This window comes from Trichoplusia ni, chromosome 10 (genome assembly GCF_003590095.1).
Source record: "Trichoplusia ni isolate ovarian cell line Hi5 chromosome 10, tn1, whole genome shotgun sequence".
In the NCBI taxonomy this organism is placed as follows: domain Eukaryota; kingdom Metazoa; phylum Arthropoda; class Insecta; order Lepidoptera; family Noctuidae; genus Trichoplusia; species Trichoplusia ni.
This window is the reverse complement of record NC_039487.1, coordinates 3588461-3602440: the sequence shown is the minus strand read 5'-3', so window position 1 is coordinate 3602440 and position 13980 is coordinate 3588461. Positions and strand designations below refer to the sequence as shown.

The following is a 13980-nucleotide window of genomic DNA, read 5'->3' as shown; positions in this document are numbered from 1 at the left end:
ATTTATGCCAACACTGATCTATGTGTAAAATGTCGGCGTTTATAGAATTCTTTAGCAAATCTCGTGCCCTGCATACGAATGTTATATTTATATTTGCAGTACTTGACATGGATTGTGTCATGAACTCATGCACACCTTTAATTAGAGGCATGATATTTTTAATCTCACATGATTCAATGTTTTAGCTTTGATAAATATACTCTTTTTTTGCGGATGAAATCCTTCAATAATCAAGCCGGCCCTTATGATGGTAAAGATCGATGTGAGTAAGATTAACTATAACATAGACATCTACTTTTTCGCATTTATTCATTTTTAGCGCATGTTGCGTAATTTTAATATTTATTAACATTCTTAACCTTGACATGAAAGTTTCTCACGTCAAGGTAGAATACAAGCAGTGTCATTCAATTAAATTCAATGTAAGTTATTAAAATGATTAATATCATCGCTTCGGTGTGATTCAGACGGCAATTTCAGATAAGGCTCTATAGCCATTGATCCATATAGCTCGGTAGGCGTTACAATTGATATTCCCACAAAGTTCGGCGCTTGCGCATGTAATTGTGATGATTACGAGCATTAATGCGCAGGCGCCGCTGACCAACACATTCCTGCGCAGCTGGGCGGCGGTGTTGCCACACTCCCTGGGAAACTATCATGTTCTCACATATAACGCTGGTTTTTAGGAGTTTCATGGGAAACATGTGTCATTATAGGTAACCCTAATTTCCGATCATCATTTTTCGTTAATGAAGTAATTCTTTTGATATTAAATCATGAAGCAATATTTTAATAGTACATCTTCATTATTCACCTTGAAAAACAATATTTTGCCATCGGTATTTGCATATGATCTATTGAATATATTGGCATCTAACCATAGCTTAGATTCGTATTTGCATAATTAACATCTCTCAAAATTATTTCATAAATCAAAATCATCAGTGACTTCGTAATAACACGATTTTAGTACCTAATCCCACATAAACTATTCAATTAAGCGTATTTTGCATTGATAATTGGCAAAATGTGTGAATTTAAGATTTATTTATTGCCATCATAGGTTTGCTATTGCCGTTATTTTGCAAATTAAGTCAATGTCGCACTTATGGCGATGTTTGGAACTTTTGATTGGCGTTTCTTGCGAATTTTCTTAATAGCTTCTTTAAAAGGTGTTACTATTATTCAACATCCTAATAGTATATGCTTGTATAAGGCTGTTTCGCAATATTTTCTTGAACTCCCACGCGCTTACTTGTGGTCATTGTCTTAACGCAATTTTGATAATTACTAAATTTTTTGTCTATATGTTGTAGGAAATAGTGTAGTTTTTGTAAACACCACAAATTGATAATCGTCGATTTATTGTGTTGTGTTGGAAATGTTGGAATATACAGGACTACAAAATCTTTATACATCCACTTTTTATTTTAAAGCACCCTAAATCACATCAAAAATAAAAAGCTAGTTCAAAAAAAAATACTTCACATTTTGAAATAAATGACTCCACAAAAATAACCATTCAAAACTGTATAATAAATGTCTATACCAATGCCACATTGTAATTCATACCAAGAAACAATAACGAAAGTGCTACCCACAAGCAAAGCGAAATTTATTCATACGTTTAACAAGATAAATAAAAAGGATATCAATCACGTGTGTGGCGGCGAATGCAAATATCTCGGGAGCTCAGGTGGTGACAATACCATCTCCAACACTTTCTCGAGACAGGTAGTGACGTCATGGTGTCGTGGTAACAGTAGGACAAGTCGAAAGCGGTGTTCGGGGAACTACTCCGCCTATACTGTGTATGACCGAAGTTAGAGGATAAAAATGCGTCTCAAAAAACGTTTCTCTTATTCTAAACGAAACTACAGTTTCAATAATAAAGTTGGCCCAAATATGGTGCCCTGGAAAACACTTCATAATCATCATTCCCCTGCAATTATCCCAATTATTATTTGGGGTCAGTGCTTCTTCCATACCTTTCTATCTGACGTCATCTCACAAAAAAACACTCTTTGCAGCCATATCGGCTTTTACACAATCCATCCCTGGGACACTTAATAAAATAATTCTGTTCTCGGTTGTCCTCACGTATTTTTCAATCACCTAGGTTCATAGAGATCTGAAAAAGTAGTTCTATGTCATGGTTTTACTGTCTCCAGTTCCCTACATCATCCTTGCTCATGAGTGGGAGCTACGTCACAAGTTGATGTATTAATATGTCCCTGTTATGATAATCAAGCCTCCTGCCGACCGCGGCACATACACTTCTTATTTTATTTGCAAATTCTTTTTTCTTTAGCGCAACCGCTAATAGAAATACATATCGCGTTTAACATCTTATTGCAGCTTCCGTTGTGATTAAGATCTTAAAAAAAGGATTTATTCTAAGGATTGTGTACCTTTTGTATTGTTAGAATTATCCCATGAACTTAAGCAGCACTCCTTCAAGGTTTTAAATACAGATTCTGATCGAGTGGCGGAAGAGCCTCTGGCAAGGCGAGTGGGGGCTTGTGGTGAAGGAGGGAGGGCATACACCGCCGGGTCAACTCAGGGCCGACCGTATTTTTGCGCCTCGTCAAAGTAAAATTAACGCGTTAGAATTGCAAATCACTCCGCGACAAAGAAATGACAAGGAGCCGAGACGACGGTGTTGTGGATTTTTCTCATAACGCCCATTATCTCGCTTTGTTGTTTCTTTCGGAATCGGCACTTTCTTAAATATTAAAGCCACATGAATTTAATTTTTCGGTTCGTAACAGGAAATTCCGACGCTAACGCAATATGGATGTGTGCCGGAGGCTAAAATCGATAGCGAACGCTTTTTTCTCATTGTTCGCTGGTTACGGCGCTCGATTTTGCAGTTGGTAAGTGAGCAATATAGTCACTAAAACATAAATGATTCAACGTGTCGTTTATTAACCATGAATTCATTTTATACGAGAACAATGGCAAAGTAATTGGAGGACTGGACACATTACCTTTGAAAGTCTGTGGTTGGGATGGATTTCGAGTGCTGACAGCTTTCACGGTGACACCAGGCCCTCCGTACTGGATGTCGGTGACGGCGGTTCCCAGCCTGATGTCCAACCCGTCTGCGAGCGCCACTGGCACACACGAATAGCCATTGCGAACTGTAACAAAAAATAAACGTATTAGGCATGAATCTGAAACTGAAGCCGTTGTCTCTTACGTAAGAAAGTTTTTAAGTAACCAACCTATGGCAATGCATCAAAACATCACACAACATTAGATTGCGAAGTTTTCTTTGGTTGTTATTTCCAACCGCAAAAAAAAATTAAACTATCAATCCCTCAATCTCTAGTTCATTAAAATCCACAATCCACTAGATATGGGCATGAAAACGTTGGTGGTTAATTGGTTATAATTCCGAGTGAGGTGTAAATACTAACAAGGTAAAACAAGCTACCCCGGCCGCGATAAGCTATGGTAGGAGACGTGTTATTATTTACGTTCAATTACATTCAACGTACCCGCCAATCTTTAGCAGTATTTACCTTATTATCTCTGATGGAATTAGTTTTAAAATTACTGTCCTAAGTCAAGTCTTTGCATAATATTTGATAATATCAATTTTATTCACCGAACTCCTAACAACGAACTCTTCAAAAGTAGGAGGTGGTTAAAGTTGATAAACTCTTTGGTTGCATGTGTCTTTTCTAACAATTTTCAGGCTAATAAAAAAAAAATGTGTTTTATTCAACCCTTATTGTTTAATTTAAAAATGGAGAAAATGTCATTCATGAACATTTTTTTAAGTAAAAATTCATATAATTTGTTTCGTTGTAGCGTCGTGGTTTTATTTTAGAACCTAATGCAATGATTAATCCAATGTAATGTAAATAACTGCGGCAATTACGAGCTGATATTATGAGTATTATACATTAAATAGCTTTATATGGCTTAGGTCAGGGGCTCAGCGTAATCCGTCGCCCAACTGATACAGAAATACACATTTATCTTTAAGATCTAGACACACACGTCAACGAACTCATTGACATTGTGGTCACAGGCAAGGCTACTGAACGTGAGGTGTGAGTCCCATATGAAGTACATATTTAAGTATCATTCAATTTATCTTTCGAAACAGCTGACTTATTTATCGCTAAAGCTGATATAAGGTGTAAATCATTTTAAAGAAGGAGAAAAGAGCTTGTTGAATGAAAACCTTTCAAACCAAGATCAAACAAATTTATACTCAGCGAATACATTTTAATTTGCTAGTTTTAATCTCAGTAAATTAAGAACTTTTAACTCAATACCGCTGAAGCATCTAATCTTATTTAACTTTCAGATAAGCGTAAAAGTTGTCTGCGCCGAATGAACAAATACTGTAGTTCTGCAAATCAATTAGTATCAGACTAAATCAATAGTCATTTAATCTCACTCAAGACTCATTTCAAAGGGATCTTGGATGGGTTCTTATAAGTAAGCAAACGCCTTGAGTGCAAGTTTCTTCGCTTTGTCTGTGGAGCTTGTTCGGCAAGTAGTAACTGGCTGATAACCGCCACACACGATGGCGATCACAATGCAGTTTTCAATTAGCGTGATAGCGGCGGCGGCGGAGCACTATTGTGTTTTAATAACTTTAAGTGGATTTCTTACTCCATTATGTTAGTCCTCGACAAAGACTTAGTTAGCCGCTAGACGTCTTTGGAGTTTTTTATGGTTTATTCTTATGGATTTCATTTATTTTATTACTGTCTTCTTATCGCCTTAAAGCCAGACGAAGACCCGCTTCGTCTGGCTTTTCTGATAGATAAAAATCAGTCTTAACGATTTTACCTACATTTTCTCACACGAGTAAAATTACAATAATAGTATACAGTTACATTTACACAGAAGTTGCTTAAAATTCGAAATACTATCTAACCTGAAGTTTCAACTCAAATATTTGCAGCAGTTTAAACCAGATTGAACAGGATAACAACATCAAAAACTACTTCGTCATAATACAAGTTTGATAGGTGATAACTTCTGTCCATTCTAATAGCAAGACCATTCCGTGCTCAATGTTTGGGACTCTGGAGGCTACTTTTGTGTGTATGCACCTGCAACAGTGTAACATTTAACGATATTAGCCTGGAACGTTGTCATAGCCAGCCGTGTAGCACGAATAAACTGCCCGAAACTAAAGTACCATAAAAGGAGACCACGAAATGTGTGCAGACAGACCAAACCGACAATTGTGTCATTGGGAACCGAATAGATGTTAATGCTGTTTAGATTAAACGTTTATTAGAAAATACCATTACAGTACCGACGCTGTAGTTTAATTTGTTTAGGATATTTAGCGATGACGTTAAGCTTAATAGGTAAAATAGAATTATAGTAAATTAAATTGGAATTCCTGTACATTTGACTTGCCATTTATTTTAATGTCATGCTTTGTCAATGATTGCTTTGAAATTATATCGATACATTCACAACGATACTGGCCATAAATATGTGGAGATTTAACCAATTACAATAGGCAATGAATTTATTTTAACATTCTATAAGAATTGGGACTGAAAATTGCAAAACATATATTGAGCAATGTACTACACTGAACAAAAACCCGTATCAGGTACGTTTTGTTCGAAACGAAAAAACTGTACGGAACTTTTACTTCCCTCAAAACATCGTCTTGGTTTCGAGGCTTATTACCAATTTTATTATGTGTTAATGTCGGTTCAAAAGATCTAAAGCTTTGAAGTGAACAAAAAATATTTCAATAACATTGTTAGCCGTTAACTGGACTAACCGCTCGGCCATTACCTCGGCAATTTACCCCAACACATATTGAACGAGTTCTCGAAAAAGATGGCCAGGTTTACACGGAGCATGATGCGTGGGTTCAGTCATCAGTGTAATCCTCTTTACCATTATATTTTTATATTAACACATAATTTTGTTGTTTACATTTTTATTTTTGATGACGTCACAATGACGAGCCGATTCAAGCCGAAATGTAAGTGAAAAGGGATAATTTCTTTTGCATAAACAGATAAACGATATTAGAAAACAAAGGAAATGTTTTTTATTCTTAGCTTACAGCATTTCTTTTAAAACTGGATTACATCAATTTGTTATTGACTGACAAGCATAGTAAAATGACAGATCCACAGATATCTAACAGTTTGGCTTTAAAAAATTCACACGTCCGACGAGAATTTTTTGGGTGCCATTTTTTTTTAGATTTTATTTTGTGTGTCCCGTTTCCCACACTAGCTTTTTCTGTTGCAATGTCTGGTGTCGTTTCTGACTTACCAAACAAACGTTGAATAAATGGAACACTCGCGTTATAGTAAAAGGGTGTAGGCCGAAGTTTTTATATAAACGTTGACCTGCCTGTCGCATTTTGAGAAGAATTTAATTCCAAAATCAAATCAAAAAGTTCTGATTCAAAAATTTTGAAGCGTAGACTTTTCACGATTCATCCAACACAAAGATACTGTTTTAAAACGGTATGATATAGTACTCTCCTTTGAACCGGAACCCTAAAATCATACGAACAGAATTAACAAGGAGACCGCACTCGGTTGTACCGAAAGAGCTCCCAATTTACCGTCCACCTGGAGTGCATCGGTTACATTGTAGCGTTTAATGACGTTACTACGGTTTGATACCGCGCATGAAACATACGACACTGTACCTGAACATTGTCCCATAAGCTAACATGTGCGACGTATGGATGCTTGGAAATGACTCAGATTTGGATATAAATTTGAATGGAAAGGGGCTGAAAAACATGAATGAAAAACTTCAAGAAAAACACGCAATACGTATCTTTGATGGTAAGTATTTCGGTAATGGATTTAGTTTTATTAATAACTCCATACTCATGTTGAAATAAATTATTTGTTTTGAGTAAAAATACAGTTTTTTTTTTCATTCAGCATCTGCACTTATTTTATTATTTCGAAAACGAACATTATCTTGGCTTTCATTGCATAATTTTCTTTTCTCTCATAAATATCCATACAGGCTATCTCGACAGCACCATTGCTAGTATTTGTCACATCAAGTTGATCTATGTCAGCGGCGTGAATCTCGATCACGGTACGCTAGCAGTCAACGTGATTTGTTAGTTCAACAGAGAGGGCAACGAGATTCTACCTCTAAACAATGTTACGATAGCGTTTGACGGGCGTTACGTACATATAATACAAACTTGCTAAATATTTCGGTGAGGATTTTGTGTAAACTTGCCTCCAAAATTTCACACGATACAAAAGGGGTTATTTATCAAAATAATGAAGAGTATCAAACGAGTGATGTTCTGAGTGAGCAATTCATCAAGCACAAAGCTTACCCTTAGGCGCGCACGTGAGAAATAGATGTCTATATTTCTTCCGTTGGACAAGAAAATATTAGAAAAATGATTTCTTAAACAACCAATTTCTATTTAAAGACCTTCGCTCACAAAGTTCTAACGCAAGTAAATCAATGTACGAGATGTAAGTACTTACTCGTAAGATACTTGTTTGCGTACATGTACAATGCATGGTATACAAAACGGATAATAATGTTCACCGCACCGTGGAATTCTATCTCGAATGTTAACTGTCGATCGCACGTATTTGGAATGAGGTATTTACATTGGTTGCACACACGAGACGAAGAAGTTACAATTGAAACATTCTAAATACATCCCACACAAGTTCCGAGTATCGTATTAACGAGTGCGCAACTTTGTGAAATATCAAAAGCGTACGGTATCCGACGAGTTAAATGGCGAAAGTTCACCGCTGCAGCTCATTGCTTGTATAAAATTGTATGGTGGTATCTTGGGTACCGGCGGGAGGGGGGTGGGTGGGGAATTAAAATTGGCGATAGCGACGCAGTGTACCACATGGAAAATACTGTGAAAATCGGTGCCCTCGGGCAACCGACTGGCGACCGCTGCGGAAACATTCCGTACAACTTCTGGATGCGACTTTCAATTCCACTAGCACATCGCATGGTAATCGCAAAAACGGTAAAAGCAATACAGTTCACTAGAGGTGTTTTTGATCTAACAAATATAATTTTCAATCTTTCACCGAAACCGTTTCTTTTTTATTAGATACTCTTTTGCTGAAACCAATTGACCACAACTAAGAGCTTTACTGCAAGTGCTTCACGTGTAATAACATTTTATATTTTATTTTATTTCCCACAGTAACGTTGGCTGGGTTAGTTACCTTCGGCACTTTATTTTAAAGATACGTATGTACATTTAGTATTGAGGAAATGAATAAGTGTAATAGTGCTTTTAAAGTATACTTTAACCTAATAACTATTAGTATCTTAACGTTATACATACCTAATTAAGAATCTATGGTGGTTTGTCAGTATATTAAGGATTGTTTATTTTTGTTTTACTTTTTATTTGAAGAACTTAAAAATAGACTGCGTGGCCGTTCTAGTCAGTGGCACGAGTCTGTATCTCCGGGCGCAACCACGTTATGCATGTTATGTTAGTACGTACATGCAACCCTATGGCACTTCTCATTGTCGACAGTTTTAGAACCGCTTTAGCAATTTGGCTTTGTGGCCTTGTGCGGAATTTTTGCTTTATGCTCTAAACTTGAAATACTTGCTTTAGGGTTTCGAACAAGAGCATTTCTGAAAAAAATAGATACGAGAGTCGTTGTTACAGTGAAACATAATCGTGCATTGTTAAACAGACATCGTAAAGATAGGTAAATATTTCGTTTTATAGCCCAAATTTAAACCGGGAGATAAGAAATAAATGTGTGACGTGGTATTTGCGCGAAATGAAATTATAATTCAACGGGGGCCGTTACTGTTGAAGATAAGTTTGGTTTATGTAACATTTTGTACAGTTGAATTTACGATTGTCGATTTTAATTCGGGAATCAGCCCATTAACACAACGTCGAGGAAAAAATACGCAGCAATTTGTTGCTTAAAGAACATTAAATTAAGCGTAATTTGAATAATTTTACGTGGCGGTGAACACAAATAGCTGTAATTAAAGTACAAGTAGGTATATTCCGCAAATTGTGCCAAACTGAAAACAAAGGACGGTTGAAACGCTTAGCGAGCACGATCAATGTGAACAGGCTTTATTTAAATATATTCGTATACGGAATACAGAATGAAATATTACACTACACTTCAAACAACTGCTGAAAAAGGAGAGTTCAATATATTGTACTACAATGTAACCATCGTGTTCAAGCTTTAATGTATTCTAAAACATACCCATTAATTAAGTACAACATTAATTATGTAATCAAACTTAATGGAAATTGTTCGATTGATTTTAAACAGATAAACTGAAACCAATTGATGACATGACATCCGAATGATAAATTAACAATTGAATTGTCAAACATAACAATTGAATTCGGTCGTCCATCCGATTGCTAATTATTCAAACAACGAGTAATAAACTATTTAAATATTAAAATTTTAATCACTTATTTTTCGTTCGCGTATTTTTCGATGATGGAACGTCGGATGTGAGTATTTTTACTACTTATTAAACAAAGTTGTCTGAGGGATATGAAATATCAGAGAAAAATGAGAATGTTTATTTATAAAGTTATTTATAGAAGACTGAGTAATCAATAAGATGCTAAGGAGTTTAGAAGAGCTATGACTAATCCGACTGGCCAGTTAGTCTAGTGGTCATTGCTATAATATCGGAGGTTGTGACTTCGCACCAACGACAAGTGATGAGCATGGACTTTGTTCTGTGCCTCAGTGTAATATTAATATGATCTATGCATGAAGTAATAGGTATATAAGTACGTTTATAATTTATCTAGTACTCATAGTACCTTCAAGTTTCCATGAAGTTGATTTTAGAGGGTGTTATGTAAAAGGTGAGAAATTTTAATCAAGTGAACAATGAATTATTAACGTTGTACTTTTTAGTGGTAGATTTACAGCCAAAGATTTCGCTTTATCCAATTTTATTTGTTACGGTGATTCAAAGTTAAAAGGCAGTATTTTATATGTTTTATGTTACGACTATAGAATAGAAAGCTTCAATAGAAATGACTGTTTAGTATCATGTGCAATTTCTATAATTATAGATACCCATAAATATGAAAGCTTAGCGAGTACTATCTCCGAGGTCACAGGTTCGATTTCCGCATCGGTACAAACGTTTGTATGACTCATAGATGGTTTGTTTCAGACATGTACTTATGTGTACGAATGTGATTTATGTGTTGTGAATACTATTCAATTGTACAGTACCTTGTTATCTTGTTGAGATAAAACAACGAATAAATAACAAAAGGTAAGCTCCAATTACGTTGTCTTAGATGGTTGCCATGGCAACGCGTGTAATATGTTTCAGTTGTAAATATGTATTAGACAATCGTAACATTGTCTTGTTTATTACGCGTCTGCTGTCTACGAAATTTGTTGTAAACATTTTTTATTAGATGGAAGGAATTTTTATATAATCTTAAGAACGTGTTCGTATGAAGGCAGACGTAGGCTTGTACTTGGATTATTTTCAGTATAGGTACTCATTTTGAATGCAAGAACGTAATATATTTTTTTATTCCAATGTTTTACAAGTGATATTAGTTCTAAATAGTTCATTTAAAAATACTCTCAAAAGCTTTTTACGAAATGTTATAAATAGATAATGGTTACAGGGGTTTTTACAAAAATATCAGTTACAATTAACAGTACCTAATAGAGCAAAAAGCTTAAAAAGCCTACTGAATATATCTGAGTGTATAATTTGTCCATTATTGTGACTTTATGACTATATGCTGGGACAGAGTCAAGCGATTTGTCACTTAATAACAGGCGGTCTGTTTTACGAGTATTTTGTATGCCGACAATAAATTTTGTTTTCACAAAAACGAATTAGGTCTAAAATTTTATTATTAGACTTTATAGTCGAGTTTATCAAGCGGGATTACATTGGAATACCAACAGGGTGACATCGTAAACTCTGGTGTGCACAACAGTTGGATTTTTAATAGCGCCTAGCTTTGTTCGTTATAATTTATGTAGTAGTATTTTCATATTGTCGGTTTTATAGTGTTCTATTATGGTTAATGCGCAATAATAGTCGGAACTGTTAGTGTATCTATACGGTGTTTCCATTCTGTTGAAGCCTTAATGTAATTGTACATAGACACAATAGATAAGACTGACGTGAATAATGATTCTTCAAAACTTGGAAACAGTTTACACAAAGCTTCTTAAAAATAAAAGAAATGATTTATCCCCTCAGGTATAGTCAGGATATAGGGATTTTCTGAGAAATAACGTTTGATTTACCAGCTTAAAAACAGCTGTTTAATCCAATGCTTAATGTTATTTATATTGCGAAATATTCAACAAAAGCTAGATTAGAAATAAGTGCACATTTAAAATGTCCGTTCATGTGACAGCAAGATCGATACAGCAGCGATTCTAATCATTTGCATTCTGTTTATTAATTATGATTCGAAATGTCATGTTCCTCTGTCAACTACATGAGTTAGAAAGAATGACCATAATCGAAAATGTTACGAAAATAAAATCAACTCATACTCAAATAAAAAACAACACACAATCAAGCAATCAGACTACAAAATGAACGAGCATTTTGTCTCATGCAATGAATAAGTCAACAGTGAACACGCGACGTACGGAAATTCAATTTCGATAGTGAGACGAGTGTGGGCGTGATGCAGGAGATATGTGCGTCGTCAATGTAAACGACTAAGATTGAGAAACGAATAAATCGTAAAAAAATATAATTAGTGTAGGTATATACGTTAGGTTAATCGAGCGTTTGACGAGGGTCGGGCGAGGTCGCAGCGTGCGCGCCGATCGCCGGCAGCCGCGCGGGGCTCTCGGTCTGGGTCATTATTCGGACAGACGCGCTCCAGCGCCTTTTAGCCCTTTGACGTGGAAAGCCCCTATTAGCATTGAACGGCTTGTTGATCTCGCCTGTTAATTACTGACCTCCACTTTAACTTTTAACTAGCCTGTCTGCGAGTGACGATTGACAATCCAGACGAAGCAAGGTAAAAAAAGATTTGAAATAACATTCATAATTTTTGAATCTCATTAGTAGAGAGTGATTTTAAACGAATGAGTTTTAAATATTACTTAGAATTTATGAGTACCTATTGTCTTGTTTTAATAACAAAGAAAATATTTTAAGGGATTTTCGAATCTGATTAAAACTTCGTCGGCGATTACAGAGCCGAAGCTGATATTTGCTTATCTCATAGAAAATAAAAGACAACCTTGCAAAAAATAAACCAAAAAACAAAATATCTTGAACGTGTTGGTTTTAATCAGCATCAACAGTGAAACCGAAGCGAAAGATATTCAAATGAAGAACGAGCTCGGTCTGCGACAAGGACGACGCCCGAAATCAAGGCAGCGGAATCGACGAATAAAACTGTTGATTACGTACCGCGCAAAGTTACGCTCCGTCGATCGGAATTTTATTTACTTGCTCGTTCGAAAAACAAATATGATGGCTTTTAATTTATGATCGTGTCCGCCGGGCTCCCGACGTTACTGCCTGCAGTATACCTCGTACTTACTTCAAATTCGTGATACGTATTTTTATTGTAACTTTTTATTTGTGTCGTGACGACGGTGTGCGAGCTAATGGAGATATCGTATCTGTCATATCAAGAATATACCATTTGACAGTTTTATTGCGATCGCATGTGATGTTCGGATAAAGACAAGTTATCCGAAGGACGTCGTTACTCAGTAGGATCGATGAGCCCTAAATCAATAACATTTTAATAACGTCATTTTAATGTACATTAATAATTTGATAGCTTGAAGTTATTGAATAAATACTGAATGGCATAAGGTAACTGCGTTGATACCCGTGTATGGACATGTATTTATCGTTATCCCTTAGACATGCGTCAAAGGGGCAATTGAAAGTGGTGTTTTGAAAAACGCCTTGGCTGGCAAACGGACGAGTGCCAATAAAGCTAGTCGTAACCCAACCCACTTCTAAGGCCAGAGCGGCGTGCTGTAATCGCTACCAGGCAAAAACTTGACTGGAGATTCCACTCCGATGACCCTTTCAGCCATTCAACAATGTACGCAAAAAATATTTAGGGACCTCAATATATTCTGGTCTATTTTAAGTGAATGTGTGATGAACCCTTATTGTAATTTATTCTTGCTAATATTTTAGTACCAAAAACACTAAGAGTTGTTCGTAAATAATTTATCTGTAACTTGCTGGTAGATATTTCTTCGAAAGCATGAAAGTGGAAATATTCAGAGGCAAATATTGTATCTACTAACAATTTATGTCCTAAAATAATTTTAATATGACTACTGACAAAAACTTAGAAACACAAAATTAAATAATTTTATTATAAAGCAGATTTCAAATTCCTTTGACAGACACAGTTAATAAATATAAGATCCTTTTTGAACGAAACGTTTTATTAACTTAATTAACAGAGGAAAAATATAAATTCATGGAAAGATAAGTGTGCCTCGAAACAAACCCTTTCATGTTATAAAAATGCCTTTTTTGCCTTTATACCTAATGCTTTTTTTCGGGTAAAGTAAACGCGCTATTCATTCATTCTAAAACAAGTTGAAACAGTATTCCAAATTTGACAAAATCACAGATAGAAATCGAAAAAGTTTACACAAAGTTTACAGTTTACAGTTTGGTACCATTGTGAAACAACCCTAAAGCGTACATTCTGAACACGGTTTACATAGTTGGATGCATCAAGTAGGAGCCAACGCTTGTTCTTTTAGTAATTTGTTTGTGGTGGCCATAAGTGGCCATTTATAAGTAGATCACTCATCCGCAACTCGCGCCGCGGCTACACACCAATGATTTTATCCAACGTGACACTACTTAAGAGATATCAGATAATAAACGCACCGCGAACACACATCTCGATGCCATTTAGTACAAAGTGGCCGCGGTCGCGTAGCGTTCCTCCTATTTAATTGCTCCGCTTACCGAGGTAGAATGTAGAGACAATAT

General features: G+C 35.8%; 1 protein-coding gene across 1 annotated transcript in view; it reads right to left on the bottom strand.

The window, feature by feature from the left end:
- Nucleotides 1-2056: 2056 nt before the first annotated feature.
- The window catches only part of LOC113497903 (lysine-specific histone demethylase 1A-like), a 232819-nt gene continuing 220895 nt past the window's right edge, over nt 2057-13980 (bottom strand). Inside the window, exon 11 of the mRNA XM_026877702.1 lies at nt 2057-3146. Within this exon, the coding sequence (XP_026733503.1) occupies nt 2842-3146 (305 nt within the window). The 3' untranslated portion in view covers nt 2057-2841. The remainder of the gene's footprint in view (nt 3147-13980) is intronic.